This window comes from Heterocephalus glaber, unplaced genomic scaffold (assembly GCF_053883595.1).
Source record: "Heterocephalus glaber isolate CG9 unplaced genomic scaffold, H.glaber_assembly_v1.0 deba00001572, whole genome shotgun sequence".
Lineage (NCBI taxonomy): Eukaryota > Metazoa > Chordata > Mammalia > Rodentia > Bathyergidae > Heterocephalus > Heterocephalus glaber.
Window position 1 is genome coordinate 7,173,150 of NW_028258357.1, and position 19,340 is coordinate 7,192,489.

The 19,340-nt window shown below is 32.4% G+C and overlaps 1 protein-coding gene across 3 annotated transcripts in view; it reads left to right on the top strand.

The window, feature by feature from the left end:
* Tmtc3 (transmembrane O-mannosyltransferase targeting cadherins 3) overlaps window positions 1-19,340 on the top strand; it is a 66,786-nt gene that overhangs the window by 19,417 nt on the left and 28,029 nt on the right. For all 3 annotated transcript variants that reach the window (XR_002390148.2, XR_015443507.1, XM_004867541.3), the window contains exons 5-10: window positions 2,843-2,958; window positions 3,390-3,562; window positions 4,910-5,162; window positions 10,631-10,779; window positions 13,220-13,340; window positions 14,761-14,872. Coding sequence is in view for 1 of the 3 variants with exons in the window: in XM_004867541.3 (XP_004867598.1) it covers window positions 2,843-2,958; window positions 3,390-3,562; window positions 4,910-5,162; window positions 10,631-10,779; window positions 13,220-13,340; window positions 14,761-14,872 (924 nt within the window). In the remaining 2 variants the exon portion in view is untranslated. The remainder of the gene's footprint in view (window positions 1-2,842; window positions 2,959-3,389; window positions 3,563-4,909; window positions 5,163-10,630; window positions 10,780-13,219; window positions 13,341-14,760; window positions 14,873-19,340) is intronic.

The following is a 19,340-nucleotide window of genomic DNA, read 5'->3' on the forward strand; positions in this document are numbered from 1 at the left end:
AATAGCTAGAACAAAAGTTTACATTTTTTTCTCACTTTTGCATCCTGCTTTCTATGCAGTCCCTTAAAACAGTGATACAAGCACACATATTTAAGATAATCTTGAGTGCCCAAGAGTTTACTTTTTTTTAATGCAGTATTGTTGAAACCATCTTCCCCTCATTTAATCTTTTTCAAGGGCTAATTTTGGGGGAAAAAGCTAACAGGTCATGCAGGTTCATCATTTCACCAAAACTGAGACAAATTCATGTTCTTTCCTGTGCCTTTAATCTGCATTTCTCCTAATAACTCATTTCTAACCTAAAAATATGTAATTGACATTTTTCTTTTATTATTTCTTATAATATAACCTTCATTAGAGTACTTAACTTTTTCTCTCAATTTTTTTTGGGGGGGGCTACCAGGGATTGAACTCACAACCTTGGGCTTGCGAGGCAGGTGTGGTGCCACTGAGCTAAATCCCTGGCCCCTTTTCAATTTTTAATCTCTATTTCCTGGAATGGTTCCTAGTTTGCAATAGGTATTCAGTGTAAGAATCTGTTGAAGAAATGAGCAAGTGAATAAATTTCATTTATTTTAAATTCTAACTGAAGAGATGCTAAGACCTCCCTTGGACCTCTCTGTCCTCTTAGCCCCGCTGATACTTTGTTTTCCTCTTGAAGCCACAGTTTTCATCATGATCTTCATTATTACCCACAATATCTATTACACATTTCCCTTTGCAAAAGTTTTCATTTAATCATTTAATTTCTAGGTTATGTACCATCCCATTTATGGAAGTATAATCCAATCTCAGAGCCTTTGCTCTTGCTTTGATATTATTTTAGGTTTCTGCTCAAATATTGCATCAGACGTTATCAATGGTATCACTCATCTTTCTTTGTCCTTTTTATTCACCTCCATTCTTTTTTTCCTCTATAACAGTTCTGCATTGTCAGTGTCATTTATTTATTATCTGTCCCCCCACCCCCTTGAAATGTAGTGGATATTTAGATAAAAGTACCTTTAACTTATTTAGCGAGTATATTTGTTTTGGACAATGTCACGTAAGGAAACTTTTGCCCGAGAGATCTGTTCCTAAAATCAAAGTGCATATATTTATGTGGTAATAGTGTCACTAATGTTTGATAAACTATATGACTGGTTTTAGTAAGTCATTTGCTGTTGGTGAGATTGAATCAAATATTACACAAGGCAGCTGTTTGCTATCTTCATTTGACTAGAAGTACAAAGTAGCGAAATGTCCTGCCTTTACTAGTACAGTAACCAATTTAAAATAATTGTCCCTTAATCATGTGTGACTAAAAACTCTTCCAAATTCTTTTTTTTATATTAAAAAAGTGGGTAAATTACAACTGCTCTATTATTCCAGAGTGATTTGGGGGTTTAATGAAATAATCCATGCTAAACAATACATGCACTATATATTTTGGGGGGAGAGAGGGGTGGTAGGTATTGCTGTCAGTGCTCTACTCCCCTCGCCCTTGTTTAATTTTATTTTGTGACAGACTCTAGCTAAGTTGCTCAGGCTGGGGAGACCAATTTTTCCCAGTAACTTTTAGTATGTAGATATATACTGTCATACTGTTCTGTATCATTCGTTAAGCTTATTTGTGCTCCTCCTTTATTTATGTACCCTCCAGTACCAGTTTTCCTATGACCTGTATATCCTGCAAGAGCCAGCTTTAGGTTCAAACTTTTTGTGAAGAACTATCTAATGATTTCTTTCCTCTATTCATTTCTTGTTGAATTTTGCACTGTTGTTCAGCCCATAATGCTATGTTGTTATTGGTGGTTGTGGCCTAATTAGAGAATGAGATTTGTTTTTGTTTTAAGGAAGGAATATTAGAATCCTCAGCAATTTTTTGAGTTTGTTTTTTTTGGTTTGATTTGGTTGTTTTTTTTCTTTCTCTTTTCAGTTATTTTAGTCTGTAGAGTACTTTTTTTTGTAAAGTACTTTAAAATTGAAAACAGTTTAAAAAATGGATGAGTTTATGGATTAAGTCTAAATGTTTAGTTTAGGTAATATTTTTAATGAATAGAAACTAAAGTTATGTGATCATACTACCAGTTCTTAAACTGGAAAATAATTAGATTTCATGTTTTCCAATAAGAAAACTAAAGCTCAGAAAAGTTGTAGAACTCACAAAACAGTTGGTAGTAGATTTGCTCTCATAGTCTGTTATTCTTTAACCAAATTATTATTAAATAAATAACAGTTACTTAAAGTTGATGAACTGAGTTTTCCATTTAAATGTAATTTATGAATATTCCATTACATATTTTAAAAGTAATAGTGATTTTTTTTAGTAATAGTGATTTAAATTGTTGTTATTCACCTGTTTTATTTTAAATTTTATATCCCATTTTTATGAGAATGGCTCCCCAATTTGCCCAATAGTTTTAAATTTCAAGTTTTTAATATATGAAATTACAGATATAGTGAAGTATATAATTATGTGATAATTCCAGACTTTTGTCTTTATGAATTGATAGCTCATTAATTATGACACTCAAGCTTATGCATATACATTTCTCCAAATTCACCGTTCTGCCATGTTTTAAAAGTTAGTACATATTTACATACCTCAGCCACAGCCTCCCAAGTAGCTAGAACTACAGGTATGTACCACTGTACCTGGCTTCAAATCAAACACCTTCATATTTTGCTTTGAAAACATAAAGCAAAAATTACTCACAGAATTTAAATACATTTTTAAGTATGGGATGTTAGTCAATAGGAAATAATACAAATGTTGGTCAAGTAAAGTTTAAGATACTGTCTTATAATATTATAAAATTGTTTTATATAGTTTACTTTTTTGTCTGTTCTTAAATTGCAGTGTGGACTCCAATTGCATTGACAGTGATTTTAGTGGCTATTGCAACACTGTGTAAAGAACAAGGCATAACAGTTGTGGGAATATGTTGTGTATACGAAGTATTTATTGCCCAGGGGGTAAGGAAAAATATAAATTTTCTTGTTGCTATCTTTTGTCCTGGTAGAATTAGATTTTAATAACCTTATTTTCTATGTGTGAATTATATCTACTTACCAGTATGATACCAAAATTTTGCAAGAAACAAGCATTAACCACTGAAAACGACTTATTTAACATTTTATGACACATTCAGTTCTGTATGGACTGCTTTTGAATTTTCAATAATGAAATTATCAGGCAATTTGGAAAATTACACATTAATACTGTTAAAGTATAATTCATTTTTGGATAAGATTATTGAGCTTTTAATTCTTTAATAGTTCCATAAATTGTTCTACATTGATTTTTTAATTATATTCAATTTGAATCTAATCTTGCATTTAGAAATTACTGCATTATCAAAAACATTATATTGCAATTTTTTATTTAAACTGTTTCTCTTTTTTAGTATACTTTGCCATTATTGTGTACTACTGCTGCACAGTTTCTCCGTGGAAAGAGTAGTATTCCATTTTGTCTGCTACAGACACTAATAAAACTGATTGTCTTGATATTCAGTACATTATTACTTGTGGTAATTAGAGTCCAGGTTATTCAGTCCCAGCTTCCAGTATTTACAAGGTATGAATTTTGGTTCTTGTTTGTTTTCTTCTATCTTCTCTTTTTTATTTTTAAGTGGTCATAAATGTTTTACAAGGTCTTTGATTTACATTGAATTTTTTCAACAGATTTTTGAGATATAATCAACATATTTTAAAAACTATGATATTTCAAATATACAAATTGATTAATTATGGCATATATTGCATCCATAAACCACCACAACAAAAATAAAGATAAAAATAAAATGATTGTTAAGGTTAGTGTTATCTTCTCTATCCTTGGTGGTTTTTGTCTTTATCATTTATTGAGAGATAAATATTGAAGTCTCTCTAAAACTATAGATTGGTCTGTTTCACCTTGCAATTCTATTAGTTTCTGTTTTCATGTGTTTTTGAAGCTCTGTTATTAAGTGCATGGATATTTATGGTTGACATGTCATCTTGATGAATTGATATGCTTATCATTATTAAATGACCTTTTTTATCCATAATAATAATCCTACATATAGAACTTTATACATATGTAATATGATTACTGATATACTCAATATAAATATACATCTTACAAGTTATTTTTCAAAATAATATTGAAGAATAATATTCAAGTATTATTTCAATAATATCTTAAATTTGATATTAATATCAAAATGTTATCTCTGCCTTTATGTTTGAATATTTCAGTGGTTGCATTTAAATGTGTCTTCCTTTTTTGTTTGGTCAGATAATATGACTTAAATAGAGTGTTGTGTCCTTTTATATTTAATATTAAATAACATTGGTGAATATTCTTTCTCAAAGGCCTCTATGCAATGATGAATCTATGCAACAATGAATCTTAAGTAACATTTTGTTGTGATTTAATTAGAAGGTCATAAATTAATGAAAGCATTTCTGCAAAGTCATTATATTCTATGTGTCTGAATTATTCTGATAAGTGGCAGAAAGAGATGACCTTTAAACAGTTCTTCATAAATATCACTTCTTTCAACTAGACATTTCATAAATTTCAGACAGTTTGAATTTTGACAAGATTAGGAGGTACCCATAAAATATTTCTTCTTTGGTTTAATGAGATTACACATAAAATATTTCTTTTACTGTTTTTTTTTATTCATATACATACTCTAATGTTATAGCATAAATTTGTGTTTAAAAAATATTTTCTTTGCTGGGTGTGGTGGTGCACACCTGTAATCCCAGCAGTTGGGAAGCTGGGGCAGGCAGATGACTAGGTTCAAGGCCATCTTGGGCTACATGGTGAGTTCAAGGCCAGCCCAAATTACATAGTAAGACCCTCGTGCAAAAAACAACAACAACAACAAAAAATGTTTTCTTTTAAATAATTTTATTTTCATTCTTTATACAGATTTGATAACCCAGCTGCTGTAAGTCCAACTCCTACAAGGCAGCTAACATTTAACTACCTTCTTCCTGTGAATGCTTGGCTTCTATTAAATCCTTCAGATCTCTGCTGTGATTGGACCATGGGAACAATACCACTAATAGAGTCATTTCTAGATATTCGAAATCTTGCCACTTTTGCTTTCTTTTGCTTTCTGGGGGTTTTGGGAATATTCAGTCTCCGGTACCCTGGTGATTCCTCAAAGACTGTATTAATGGTAAGAAACTTTCTTGACTTTTCAAACAAAGTTACATTCCATTGATTAAGAGCCTACCTTAAATTCATCAAAACCATCTTAGTATCTTTGTTCAGCATCATCCCTATCTATGAATTTATTTTAGGTTATCCTAAAAGTATATATATATATATGTATATATATATTATTTATATTTGTAAATTGTATATATATGTATATTTATAAGTTATATATATCATATTATATATTATTATATATTATATATGACATATAATTGTGTTGTTATATATTATAATTTGTGTTATGTTTTATATATAAAACATGTAACCTATAATACATGTATTTTATATTATATACAAATATTTATTATACCTTATATATAGCATTACATATATTATAATGTTATTACATTATTATATATTATATATTATATGTCATGTCATATATAATATGTATATATCAGAATGTGATTTTCAGGCATATATTGATGTATACATTCAACATGTCTTATATTTCTTAGCTTTATCAAACTAGGTTATGCACATCTAAAGAAACTTGTTATAGCACTGGGGATTTAGCTCAGTGGTTCCGCTGCGTGCTTCACAAGCACAAGGACCCAAGTTCGATCCCCGGTACCCATAAGAAAAAAAAAAAAGAAAAGAAACTTGTTATATTGTATACTTACTTGTTTTTCTTTCATGGAGAAAAGTTCCATATGAAATACGCAGCTGAAAAAAATGCACATAGGTCTTCTCATTAGCAAGTTTTTTATTACTTTCTGAGGTAGATCTCACTATGTTCAGAGATGCCTGATCATTTAAAAAACCTTGTTGTTGTCTTTTTGAATTATTTTTCTTTGTAATTTTCTTATTTGGCCCTCACTTCTTACAAGAGTTACGTTTCTTCTTTTAACAACAGATTAATAACTTGGCAACATTTTCTCTAGCACTTACTATATGTTAGCAAGCACATGCTTTACAAATATATCTTTTTTAGGTAGTCACTAGATTCATTTATCCAGTAGAAATTTATGATTGTAGCCTACATCCTGGACAGCATTTTTGACACTGAGGATATGATAATTTAAAAACACCAGTGCCCATTTCCAGAGAGCTTGAATTATAGAGAAATTTGTAGCCAATGGCTGAGATACAGAGAATATTGAAAGAACACAGGATAGGGTTTGGGGAAAAAATGATATTTACTATTACCTTTGGACATGTTGAGTTTGAGGTTTCTTTGAAACATCCTAGTAGAGCTTTTGAATAGCACTTTATGCCTGCAATTCAGGAGTGATGCATAACCTGAACTTAAAAATTTTATTCATAGCATAAAGGTGGTGATTGAATCCAGAATGTAGATAATGATGGCATATGGAGAGGTTATAAAAGCAACTTTTTTTCAAACAAGGTATTGTCATTTCTCTCAAAGATGGTACTACCTAGTACCATTTTAATAACATTGGACAAAAGTTAATTCATGCTTACTATGAATGCCCTAGAGTATTTAATCCCCTCAAAAACAGTTAAGCTTGCTCAAGAGAGTGAAAAAAGAAGCCTGCAACTTTGTCCTTAAAAAACTCCCATATTTAGATTTTGAATAGAGAAGAATGAACCTGAATAGAAGACATTATCAAATAAACAGAAAGATAGGAAAATGCTTTAGGAAAGACAGAGTTGTTAACACTAATAGATACTATTAAGTAGAAAAGTAAAATCTAGTTGAAAAGTGCTATCTTGGATTTGCCCTCTTATAATCTATCAGTTACTTAAATGTCAGAAACAGTTGATTGGTTGATACCAGAAACATTTTCATTTGAGTGTTAAGCTGTCTTTTTGAAGCACATGATTTGCTAATGGATTGGGTTGTAAAAACATTTATTAAGTTGAAATATTGATTGACTAAAGTGAATTTAAGACTAACTACTTGTTACCATGGGTATAACAGTCTTTTTTTGTGATTTTTAGGAACTTGTTTTAATACCTGAGGGATATAATGGGAATTCAGCTTAAAGATGAAGGCAATTTTTAAGGTTAGAGAGCCAAGAGAATGTTTAAATTTAGGTACAAAGAATAAAGTTGATTAGAAAGTGGTTGAATAAATGAGAGAAGGGATCATTGATACTGAGGTTTGTGAGGAGCAGGGGAATACTGTGCACAGATTTGACCTTAGGAGAAAACTCTTCTATGACAAGACAGCAAAGACCATGAATGTGGATGTTGGTAGGTTTAGTACCAAGGAATTGAAGAAATTCTTATTTGATGGCTTCAGCATTCTCTTAATTAGGCAATATCAAAAGTGTCAGAGCAGTTGAGATTGAAAACTATCTAAAAGACTACAATCAAACCTATTGGAAAACTAGATGCCTTAAGCAATCTTAAGGATTGATTTGAAGTTTTGGATCATGAATTTATGAGAATATTTATCTACTGTAGTTAGCTTTGGGACTTTCTAACAGTACATTACTGTTCAAATAAATGCAGACAAATAGATAAATGGTAGAATGCAGTCAAAGCTAAAAGAAAGGTTGAAAAAAGAGATAAGACAATTAAATTTTGGCAAATAAAATAATGATGTATATAGTGTATGCTTAATAAAAAACACAACAGTGCCAAAGAAATGAACATTGAGTATAATTCTACTTTAAGTGTATTCTAAAATATTTTGTCTTTTTTGGCATTGGGGATTGGATCAGGGCCTTCACACTGAGCTACATCGCCAGCTCTTTTTATTTTTGATTTGGAGACAAGATTCTTCTAAGTTCCCCAGGTGGAACTAGAACTCACAATCCTCTTACCTCAGGCTCCCAGACTTCTGGGATTATAGGCAAGAACCACAGTGCCTGGTTTAAAACATGCTGGGGGGTTTTAATAGTGGTATTTTCTGAGGATCTCTGCAAGGGATAAGTAGTGTAAAGGAATATCTTCCAAGGACTGTTGCCATGTTTTGCATTTATTAAATAAGATGTCAGATATATCTCAACAGCATAATGTAAGTAGTTATTAATCCCCATTTTATTTATAGTCTTAAGGTGATTATATGTATAGTTTGTTACATAGGAAAAAAGTGACAGATTCATCTAATTTTTTGCTATTTGTACTAACACTTCCTCTTAAAGACAGTTTATATTATTAGGATATAAAAACTTAATCATAATTAACTAGATTGGCATACATTAATAAAGAGTATTAATTATGACTCTTAAGCTGATCATTGGAGACATTTCTTACCTCAGAACCTTTATATAAGCTTCCTGAAAGATTGTTTCTCTTCTTTGATATAGCTTATATGTCAGCCTATGAGGCATCTTTGAATGAATTTTAACACTTTTAATTCCTTCAAGTGAAACTGCTTTAAAAGGGCATTATTTTTGTACAGCATCTCTGGGAATTGAAAATTATGCATACTTTAATGTTTTGCATTTTTTATTTTTCAAAAATACTGACATAAGTTGGTGTGGTAAGTTTTATGGTACTAGTTTCCCTCACATTCAGTATGGCCTCATTACAAATCTACATGTGTGAATGTTTGTAGAGAAAATATTCAAAGTATATATCTGTACATGTATATTCCACTAATAAAGTATGATAAGAAAAAGACATTCTTTGCATTGGAACTTTCAAACTTCTGAAGCTGGAGGGTTAATTAGGCACTATAAAACAAATTAGGGTAACAAAATATGGAAACGTGTCCGTAGATATAGATGTTCTGGTGATGATCAAACTTAAATCCTTTCACGGGTGTTTCATATGTTAATTTTTTTTTTTTTTTTTTGCTTTACAATCACAAAACCATTTGTCGTCCCATTTTCACAAAGCCAAGAAATCTGAACTTTTGTGATATTTTTACTTTATGAATTTTAAAAATTACTTTATAAAAACCACTGATTTAAAGGGAGCAGTTTTATTTTTATATGTATGCTAAACTCTGCTGTCTTGTCTGATGTATACTAAACTCTGCTGTCTTGTCTGAGCTATACCTATTCCATCCCTTCAATTTCCAATCTTACATGGTTTCTTATAGTAGCAAAGTTATAAAAATTTACATGTTTGTCTTTGTTGTCAACCTTTATAGTTTTTTTCTGTTGAAAGCCCCATTAGTATCTTTCCTTATCAATTTATTTTTGCCACATGTACAAAAGTTAGTGTGTAAACATTTTTTAATTTAAAAATTTTTTGTTCATCCTAAACAACTTTATGGTCTTTGGCTAACATCTTCCCAAACTTTCGTCTCCCCCCGCAATAAACACTGTTACAGTCTCTTTCTGTGAAATCAATCTTTTAAATGAAATCATACAGTATTTGTCTTTCTGTTTTCTTTTTTGGTTTTTGGTTTGGTTTTTGAGACAGGATCTCGCTATGTATTCTAAACTGGACTTGAACTCACTATGTAGCCCAGATTGGCTGTGAATTTTCAGGGATCTTCCTGCTTCAGCCTTCAGAGTACTAGAATTACAGATGTGCATCATCACACCTAGTTTTCTATGACTTCCTTATTTCACATAACTAATGTTTTCCTAGTTCATCCATGTTGCAGATAACAGTACTTCCTTTGCTTAAACTTGAATGATATTCTATTATGCATATGTAGTATCTGCTCATCCTTTCATTAACACCTATGTTAATTCCCTTTCTTAGCTGTTGTGACTAATGCTGCAATAAACATGGGGTACAGATATCTCTTTAACACATTGGTTTTATTTCCTTTGGATATGTACCAATTAGTGGGATTGCTAGATCATATGATAGTTCTATTTTTAGTTTTTGAGGAAACTTCATACTGTTTTCCATAATGGCTATACTAAGTTACATTTCCATCACCAGTGGACAGGGCTTTCCTTTCTCCACGTGGTTTCCAACACTTGTTTTCTTGATAATGGCCATTCTAATTTCAGTGAGACAGAGTTTCATTGGGGTTTTAATTTGTATTTCTGTGATAGTGATTTTGAGCTTTTTTAAATATATATCTTTTAGCCATTTGTATGTCTTTAGAGTAATCACTCATTTTTTGTCCATATTTTAATTTTTTTTATTGTTGAATACATTGTTTTAGTTACATTTCCAATTTTTTTCTTTTTTATTTATCTGGAGAAACCGTATTCAGTTTTTTAAAGATGTAAATATTTACCTTTAGTAATAAGTTTTTGTATTTTACTACAAAGACGTATTCCTCACAGAAAAGCAGTGAAAGGTAACTGATTAAGCTGTTTAGATTTAAAATGTTATGAAAGGTTCAGATTTTAAGAAATCATCCCTAAACATATCAAGCAATATTGTTTTCAAAGAAAATCTATAGATGTCCTTCAATTTTAAGTTGAGGAATTCAAGAAGATTTCCATTTCGTCATGCTTGCACAAATCCTGGTGTTTGTTACTATTTAAAATGTTACCCAGATTCATTTATCTAAATTAAATGATAAAATTTCAGATTTGAGTGTTGAGAATCCATACATTTTTTTAATTTAATAAGCTATCTTCTTTTTCTTTCTAGGCACTTTGTTTAATAGCATTACCTTTTATTCCTGCATCAAACCTTTTTTTTCCTGTTGGATTTGTTGTTGCTGAGCGAGTGCTATATGTTCCTAGCATGGGATTCTGTATTTTGGTAGCCCATGGATGGCAGAAAATTTCAAATAAAAGGTGAATTAAAATGTTAGTTCATTTACTATTTACTAAATGTAAAATTATGGTGCATAAAAGTATTTTCAATCTGTATTTAGTTCAATTTTATGTCATACTTTTATACCTTTTGGTTTTTCATTTTGATAGACTCATTTGTCTATAATTCAGATTAGGAAAGCTCCCCAGAATGTACACATTCTGTGTGTCCCCCGCACACACTTATGTAACTTTTTTTTTACATCCTGAGGCAGAACAAACGTTGACTCAGACCCAAATGAAAACAAGGATATTCTTGAGGCTAAAGTCACAAATAACCATTTCCGCATTCATAGGCAGTGAACTAAGATATAGTCATCCTATTTAAGTGAGTCATATTGTGTTCTTGATATATATAAAATGCATATAGTAAGCAATTTATAATTTCTTGTTCTCACCGTCTTCATCATTATCTTGGTGTCATTACTTTTAACAGTTAAGAAACAATATGCTTAAAAACTGTCATTCTAATAATTATCCCATTGTATACAGACACTGTCTCTCTAAAACTGCCAAATCAAGCAAATTGTTAATGGTTAAATAATAGTAACACTGTAATATGAGATTTAGTTTTAAACTTGAAATGGTCACTGCTGTCACTTTCTCATTTTCCAGTCGCTCTTCAACACATAGGATTCTGCTACTCTTTTTATCACTTTACTAGCAAATTGTCTGCTAGGAGCTTTATCCTCAACACTTTTTGTTGTTGTCATTTCCCTCATTTCTGTAAAAAGTCTCTCTTCTGATTCTTTCCCCACATCTATTCATTTCTGTTCAGATTCTTCTTGGTCTGCTTTATCTTTGAATATTTCTATTGTTGTGTTTTACTAAAAGCCACTTTTGTCATATTATATATTCTTCATAGATAATCATTTCTGTAATTTTTACTCCTATCTATACCAAATCTTTTATCTTAGTTTCTCCCCGTATATCCAGCTATAATCACTACCAATTTTTGAGTGCCTACCATGTGCCAAGAATCATAATATACTCTTTAGGTTTATTTTCTCATTTAATTTTGACACTCCTCAACTCTATTTTGCAGATACGAAAATTGAAGCTCTTGCAGGTGACCTGAATTACACAAGATCACACAGCTAGTGAACAGGAGAGCCTTGGTTCAGATTTATACCTTCCTACTTTCAATGACCATTTTATTTCTGATCCATACTGTTATTTTGGTTAACTGGATCAGTCATTATGCAAGAGATTAAACCCATGTTGTAGAGTCAAGAACACAAACTCAGAGGACAGTAATGCTAGATGATATCATAAAGATTATTTTAGAATCATCTTTTTATAAATGAGAAATTGAGGCTCAAATAATTATCCTAAAAGTTGTATGAGCAATTACATCTATCTTATAAAGAGTTAATTTTACTATGCCTTTTAATAGACAATTCAGACTTTACACTATAAAATTATTCTCACCTTGAATTCACAGTGATCCTCCTACTTCAGCCTCCCAAGTGCTGGGATCACAGGTGTGCGCCACCATGCCCAGCTGAGATAGTCTTTTCTTAGACTGTGATGCAAATGCTTTTCATGGTGATTGTTGTAGATGTTCATCTTCATTTGGTTTATTTCTTCATTTCCTTGGAATTTGAGTGGACTTATTTTTTGTTTTTGTTATGGAAGCAAAACTGGAAACTAAATACAACTTTCTGTTAAAAAAATAAATAAAATAAAATAAAATAATTCTCAATGTCATGATGATCTATGATGTTATTTGTAAGCAAAAACTTTAAATATAGCCAGAGATAAGCTACATAGACACAGATTGTAATATCTAAGTTGTAGGTATGAATGTAAAAGACTAAATATAAAAATTCACAATTAAAAACTGATCATGATCAGTTATTTTCATTTAATCTAAACAAAGCTTTTATAATAAAGGCAAATAATAGAATATACAGTCAACCTCTGTATCTAGGTGTTCTGCATTTGCAGATTCAATTAATTATAGATCAAATATATTTTTTCTAAGAAATCGCATCCATATTGAATATGTACAGACTTTTTTATCATTGCTTCTAAAGCAGTATAAACATTTACATTATTTCAGGTATTAAAGTAACCTGGAGATGCTTTAAAGTACATAAGATGTTTATAGGTTATCCACAAATACTGTGCCCTTTTATATAAGGGACTTGAGCACCCTCAGATTTCAAAATCCTATAGAGCAGAGATCCTGGAATCGATCCCCCGTGTGTAGTGTAATTGAAGACTGAATGGGAAGATCATATTCATAATATTTAATTGTTTTGGTGTTGGTTCCCTCTATAAAGTTGGATAATCATTAGAATGAATTAGAATAAATACAAACATGGTACAAGAATCTTCACCGTATTTCTTACCTTTCTTGTAAAAGATAAAATGCTTTCAGGGATACAGACTTTTTCTTTTTTGGTCTCTTAAACAGTGCATTTAAAAAGCTATCCTGGGCCTGTCTCTCAGTGGTGATACTTACTCATGCCTTAAAAACACTTCACAGAAATTGGGATTGGGAGTCTGAGTATACATTATTTATGTCAGCCTTGAAGGTAAGATATTCTTCAGAATAACAAAAATCTGTCATCAATGATTTTTTTTTAGCCATTTCTAGGCTATTTTTAATTCATACATTCAATTGTCAATATAAAGTATTTTACCAAAAAATTAATGAAAATAATTTGTTCTCTATGTAATATATACCTTAACCACATTCTCCAAATAGTGCTTAACTGTGTAGCCTAAGCATACTGAGCAATTCCCTGAAGGATCTTCAGTTATTAAAAGTTCACATGATAAAATATTTAAATAGAATACTGTATTTCATTGGTTTTTAAGATGAACATTTTTAACTTAATATAGGAGAAAAGAATAAGTATTATAGTGAAAGGCATCTCAAAAGTAACTAGTGGCCTTCTTTCTTAATGGCATATAAAATAATGGTTCTATAATTGATGCATTTAGATTCAGTGAAATAAAATACACAACAAAAATGGTTTTGAAAGGTACTGTGCAAGCAATAACAAATGGTTACGATGCTGTGGTAAAGATCAGAACTGGTAGACGTGAGTGATGTAGCATTTCTATAGAATGAATAACATACATCTGAAAAAAGAAGCACACATGTATTTTCTGTAAGAGTTATCACCAAAGATTTTTTCAGTCTCTCCCTACCACTGCCCTTCTTCAAATCTCTAAATTCTTACTTCTCTTTGTCTTTTTTTTACTCTCCATTACCTATCTCCATTGCTGTGTCATTCCAGCAATCCATGTTACTTCTTGATTTAACATCTACCTGAGATCAGATGATTGCTCTTCTGCCACACAGTAGCTCCACTTTCTCAGCTCTGCAAACAAGCAAAACCTCTGTACTATTCTTACCAGTTTGTGCTTCTGGGATATTAATGGAGCCTCATAATTTTTAGGAATTTTGATTGTCCTCACTTCCAGGCCAGTGGTTAAAACCTGTGGCCCCAGCTAGTACATGTAGCTAGCTTTTTGACTGCATATCCTCTACCTGCAAAAATACCATACCCATCAGTGACCTCAGAAAGTACACATTGACTCAGAACTTTAATCCAAAATTTCCATTACCACAGTAGGCTACTTGAATAGCTTTAAATACACATCAAGCCTAAAAAGTTGTCAATGCGATATTGAAATATAATCTCATTCTAATACCTTCTCCCTTAAAAGAATACAAATAGAGGAGCAGTTTTCAAACAGCACTATGCTTTGATAAAATTTTACTACAATTTAATAAATAAAATGAGTGAAATCGCACTGCTGCCTTAGTATATTAATGAGAGGAAGAGAAGAGTAAATTTGATGAAGCAGTCTTCATTTGGATTCTTCCTTATAGCCCAGAACATGTCCTGGAACGTTCCATTCTTGATAGTAGACTAAAATAATTTGTCTAAATCAGAGTCTTTCTTTTAAATTATAACATTTCTATTTTCACTTGTATTTAAGGTAAATAAAAATAATGCCAAATTATGGAATAATGTTGGTCATGCTCTGGAAAATGAAAAGAACTTTGAGAGAGCTTTGAAATACTTCTTACAAGCTACCCACGTTCAGCCAGGTAAGTGTTATTAGTGAATTGAGTAGTTTATTTTCTTTGAAAAAAACTGGATTTTATTTGGGGAAACCACTTATATCAAGCATTTAAGAAGTGTTTTGAAGACATAATTGTTGGATGGTACTCATGCACTTTTCATGAAGTAGTGGGTGCAAAAGCTAGATAAGAGTGAGTTTTAGGACAATAGGAGGGAATAATTGGAGACAGTTAAGAAAATTGTTAAAGTGTATTGATAAGACATAGTGGCAGTGCTAGGTATGGGATCGAGAGAAGATGGTGTTGGTAGGATAATAGGGTTTTTGTTGTTGCTTTCTGTTCTAAGGTGGGAGACAGAAAACATATTTGGAGATAATCCAGTGCAAAAAAGTAATACAAGGGGGGTGGACAAATAACTAGATCAATGTCCTTGAACAGGGGAGGGGAGATAGAAGATGGTACACAAGGTGAGGATTTCACTTGAATGTGGATGATAGTCAACACTGTGGTAACAGGGAATGCACAGTATGTGGATGTGGATAGAGGCAGGCAAGTAGATAATGGGGAGGAAGCTTGTGAAGTTTAATTCTTTTTTGTTCTTGTGCTTTAAGTGAAAGCTAAATTCTTGGAGTACAAAGTTGAGAAGTAGTTGAGAAGATGTGAAATAGTCTTCTGAGATAGTATTTCACAAACTTTAATGTGCACATAATAAATCACCTAGAGATCTTATTACAATGCATATCCTGGTGTAGGTTTATATAGAGCCTGAATTTCTACATCTCTGATAAGCTCCCAGTTGATGGTTAGTTGCGTATCACCCTTGGAAAAGTAAAGATCTAGGAACATATATAGACTAGGATAGTACAATATAATTGCCAGGCAGCTGTAACAAGTAATACTTTAAAATTAAATCAGTTGGTTTGGTTATGTTTTTGTTTTGCTACTTTTTTGCTGTGGTGGTAATGTATGCATGAAAAATTCAGTTAAAAAGGATTAAGACTTGGTAAGATGTGTTTTACTAAGCAAGAAAGGACTAAGGGTGTGATTATAGACTCTTAAATTGGTTCAGAAGGGATGTGAGAGATGATAAGTGATGAAGAAAGAAAGTGACAAGATTTATGGATTGCCGGAGATTAATGGATACCTAAAGAATGCTTAGTGTCTGAGTAGGGTGTATGTAGAGCAGCAGTATTTTTTAGTAAGAAGTGCCGTTGGTGTTACAGGTGTGCAGAAGTGTATCACACAGGATATGTACCAAACGTGGCTCCCACCCACCAAATTCCATATTATTTATTTGCCATGCCATGTGACAACTAGAACTAACCACCACACATTAAATATTCTCAGAGGAGTGCAAAGTAGTAGATAGGCCCCATTTTTTTCTAGTAGTATAATTATGTCCATTGACCTATAAGGTAGGAAAGAGATGAAAATCGTTGTAAGAAGGAACATCAGGGCCTCAGCATTAGAATATTAATCTGTTTAGATTTTAGAATGATTCCAAATTTTGACACCTGTGACATTAAAGAGAGCAGTAGGCAGCCAGGATCTGTGATCCAACTTTTGGATGAGAATGAGAATTGTCTGAGTGGCAGCAGAGATCAAGGAGGGCACCTACTCTTCTTTAGGCCTCAGTGTTACAAAGGGTAAGAAAAAGAACACAGTCACCAGGGCACAGAGGCACAGTCTAACCATGTCTACAAGACAAAGCCAAATTTAAGTTAGTGAAAAGTGAGCAGAAAGTAATAGAAATATAGCTGTTAGTCTATCTTCCCAGTTGTATTTTCCATAACCATGTCAGTTAGTTTTTCTTGGAATATAGGGTACAGTCCTGTCCCTTTCTCTTTGCCTGTTCTATGATATTTATAATTTTCTATTTAGTACTTTATTTATTTAAATGTTGATTTCTTTAAAATGTTTAATTATTTAAACTAGAGATCTCTATGGGTAACAAAATATCCATTTTTTTACCCCTGGGTCATGTTTTAAGAGCCTATATACAATCACTAAATTGAGTAGTTTTGATTCATTAGTTTTTAAAGTCTTTTAGATTAATTTTAGGGTTTTTAGAGAAGTTGTCATCTTTAATATTAGACACAAAAGGGCTTTAAGACTGTAAAATGTTACTTAGGCCCCTTTACCCATCTTTGTCATTTCTGAATTGAAATAGTTCATTTCTATTTCACAGCATTTTTGTAAGACTGAATTAAATGTATATGTGGGCGATGAATGTGATCATTATGTATGGTGAACATATACTACTAAAAAATAAATTTAGAAATGTATATATGCGTGTATGTATACACATTTTATCTAAGCAGTATGTGTCATGGATGTTGTAGATGGGGCACTCAGTTTTTTAAAATTTTCCCTATTATTGTCAATTGTCACTTATTACTATTTGAGATACTTGCTGAACTTATCTCCTTAAGTATGACTTAACTATCACACATTCAGAATTACTGTTCCTAGTAATCTAGAATAGGAAGCTATGAAGTTTATTAGAATTAATTATAAAGAAAGCAAATAAATTTAGAAACATTAAATGTGACATTAAGAGGCTTCTGGACTTGTTCCTTGGGGTTTTTGCTATGTTCATAGGTAAATTTGGCAAATAAAATGCCATATCATTTTACTGTATCATCACTGTGTATTGGAAGAAGGGAGAAAGTAACCAGGGTGGTGCTAAAAAGTGATAAGTGATGTTATGCATAGTTAAAAATTTGGACTGAATTTTATCCAGTTCAGTCACATCATTTTCTATCTATAAGTTCTGAAGAATAACAATCTCTTGTCTTCTGTACAGATCAACTTAAATACTGGTTAAAAAAGACTTAAGCCACTTTCTTACTTATAGTATATGCTCAATAAATAAAAGCTGGTAAATACTAATAACATTATTTTCAGTGAAACTAGAGAAAGAGAAGTCAAGTGAAAATATAAGATACAGGGAATGTTAGTTTTTATAACTATAACAAATACTTGATTAATAACTTAAAAAGAGGAAAGGTTTATTTTGGCTCACAGTTTTTAAGATTTCACTCCGTGGTTGGCTTGTTGCTTTTGAGCCTGTGATAAGGCAGTCATCATGATGGGAGCACATGAAGAGGAAGCTGCTCACTTCATGGCCTCCGGGAATCAAAGAGAGAGAAAGAAAGGGGCCAGAGTCTCACCATCTCCTTAGGGACACACTGTCATGACCCAACTTCCTTCTGCTAAGCCCCACCCCCAAAGGCTCCACCACCTCCCAATAGGCCCAAACCTTTAACACATGGGCCTTTGGCCCAGATCTAAGCTATAGCCAAGAAGGCTGAAAAGAGAACGAATAGCAAAGGGCCCCGTAGGTTTATTCACTGACCATGAATTTGAGAATTTACCATATACCAGGAACTGTTTTACCAGCTGGAGATCCAGTGGCAGATAAAACAAATTTCCTCATGTCCTACATACTGGTACTGTAGAAGTGTTTTAAATTTACTCTTCTCTCTGAAGTGTTGGTAAATTTAGTCTTATCAAGTAAACAAGAAAAGAACATACGAATTTTATTGCATGCCTAAGCATGAGAGTCATACACACAGTGGGAGACTTAGAGAGGGGCTGAATCTTATTATAGAGCTTAGCAAAAGGAAGAGGAGTCTGTACTTTATGGAGGGAATGAAGCTTCAGGTGAGGAGGTGCACAGTGAGCAAAGGGCTGTCTTGTTATGCGGGGGGTTCCCAGGTAGCAGCCACTTGAGGTATTCTTTCTATGCCAGGTATCAGACCCCTATCTCCTCTTTCTGTAAAAAGATCATTCCTGGGCAAAAAGGGGATATCAGATTGAAAAGCTTCTGTCTGCCACCTTCTATTTACTAATATAAATAGATATAAATTTATTTTTATAGAAGGACAGCATTTTAGAACTATCCCTATGGCTGTAGAAGTCTTCAGTTTCTTTAAAGAATCTGATAACTCAAAATATGCCAGAGAAATATATTTGGGGTTGGATATTTGGTCTCCATGATTATAGACAATAATAAACAGGTAAACATAAATAAACATCCACATGTGATTTGCACAATCTTGTGCATTTATTTTACCAGTTTTAGGACAAAAGCCTCAGCTTTAGGGGTCCCAACAGACCATGCCTGGCCTCTTATTCCTTAACATCAGTCAAGGAGATGAGCAGCGGTGAAGGACAAGAAAGGAGCTTCAGTTAATCATTGTCAGTTAATCATGGAGAATAAAGAGATCCAAGATGTGTCTTTGGACTGCCATAAGGACTAACATAAGCTTTGGGGTTTTATAGAAGAACAAAGGCAAAGGGTAGGAGTTTGTAGATCTGTTGGGGTTTGCATGGCCGGCAGCATAGGTGATCCTGGTCAAGTCATGTTCTTGCGGATCTGTATCTCCAGAGTGATTCTTCCAGGTTCTGGGAAAGCCACTCTCACTTAGGAGGCAGTTCAGCTCCCATCCAAGATGTTAGCTCTTTGTTGGGGTGGGGATGAAGAAGCCTC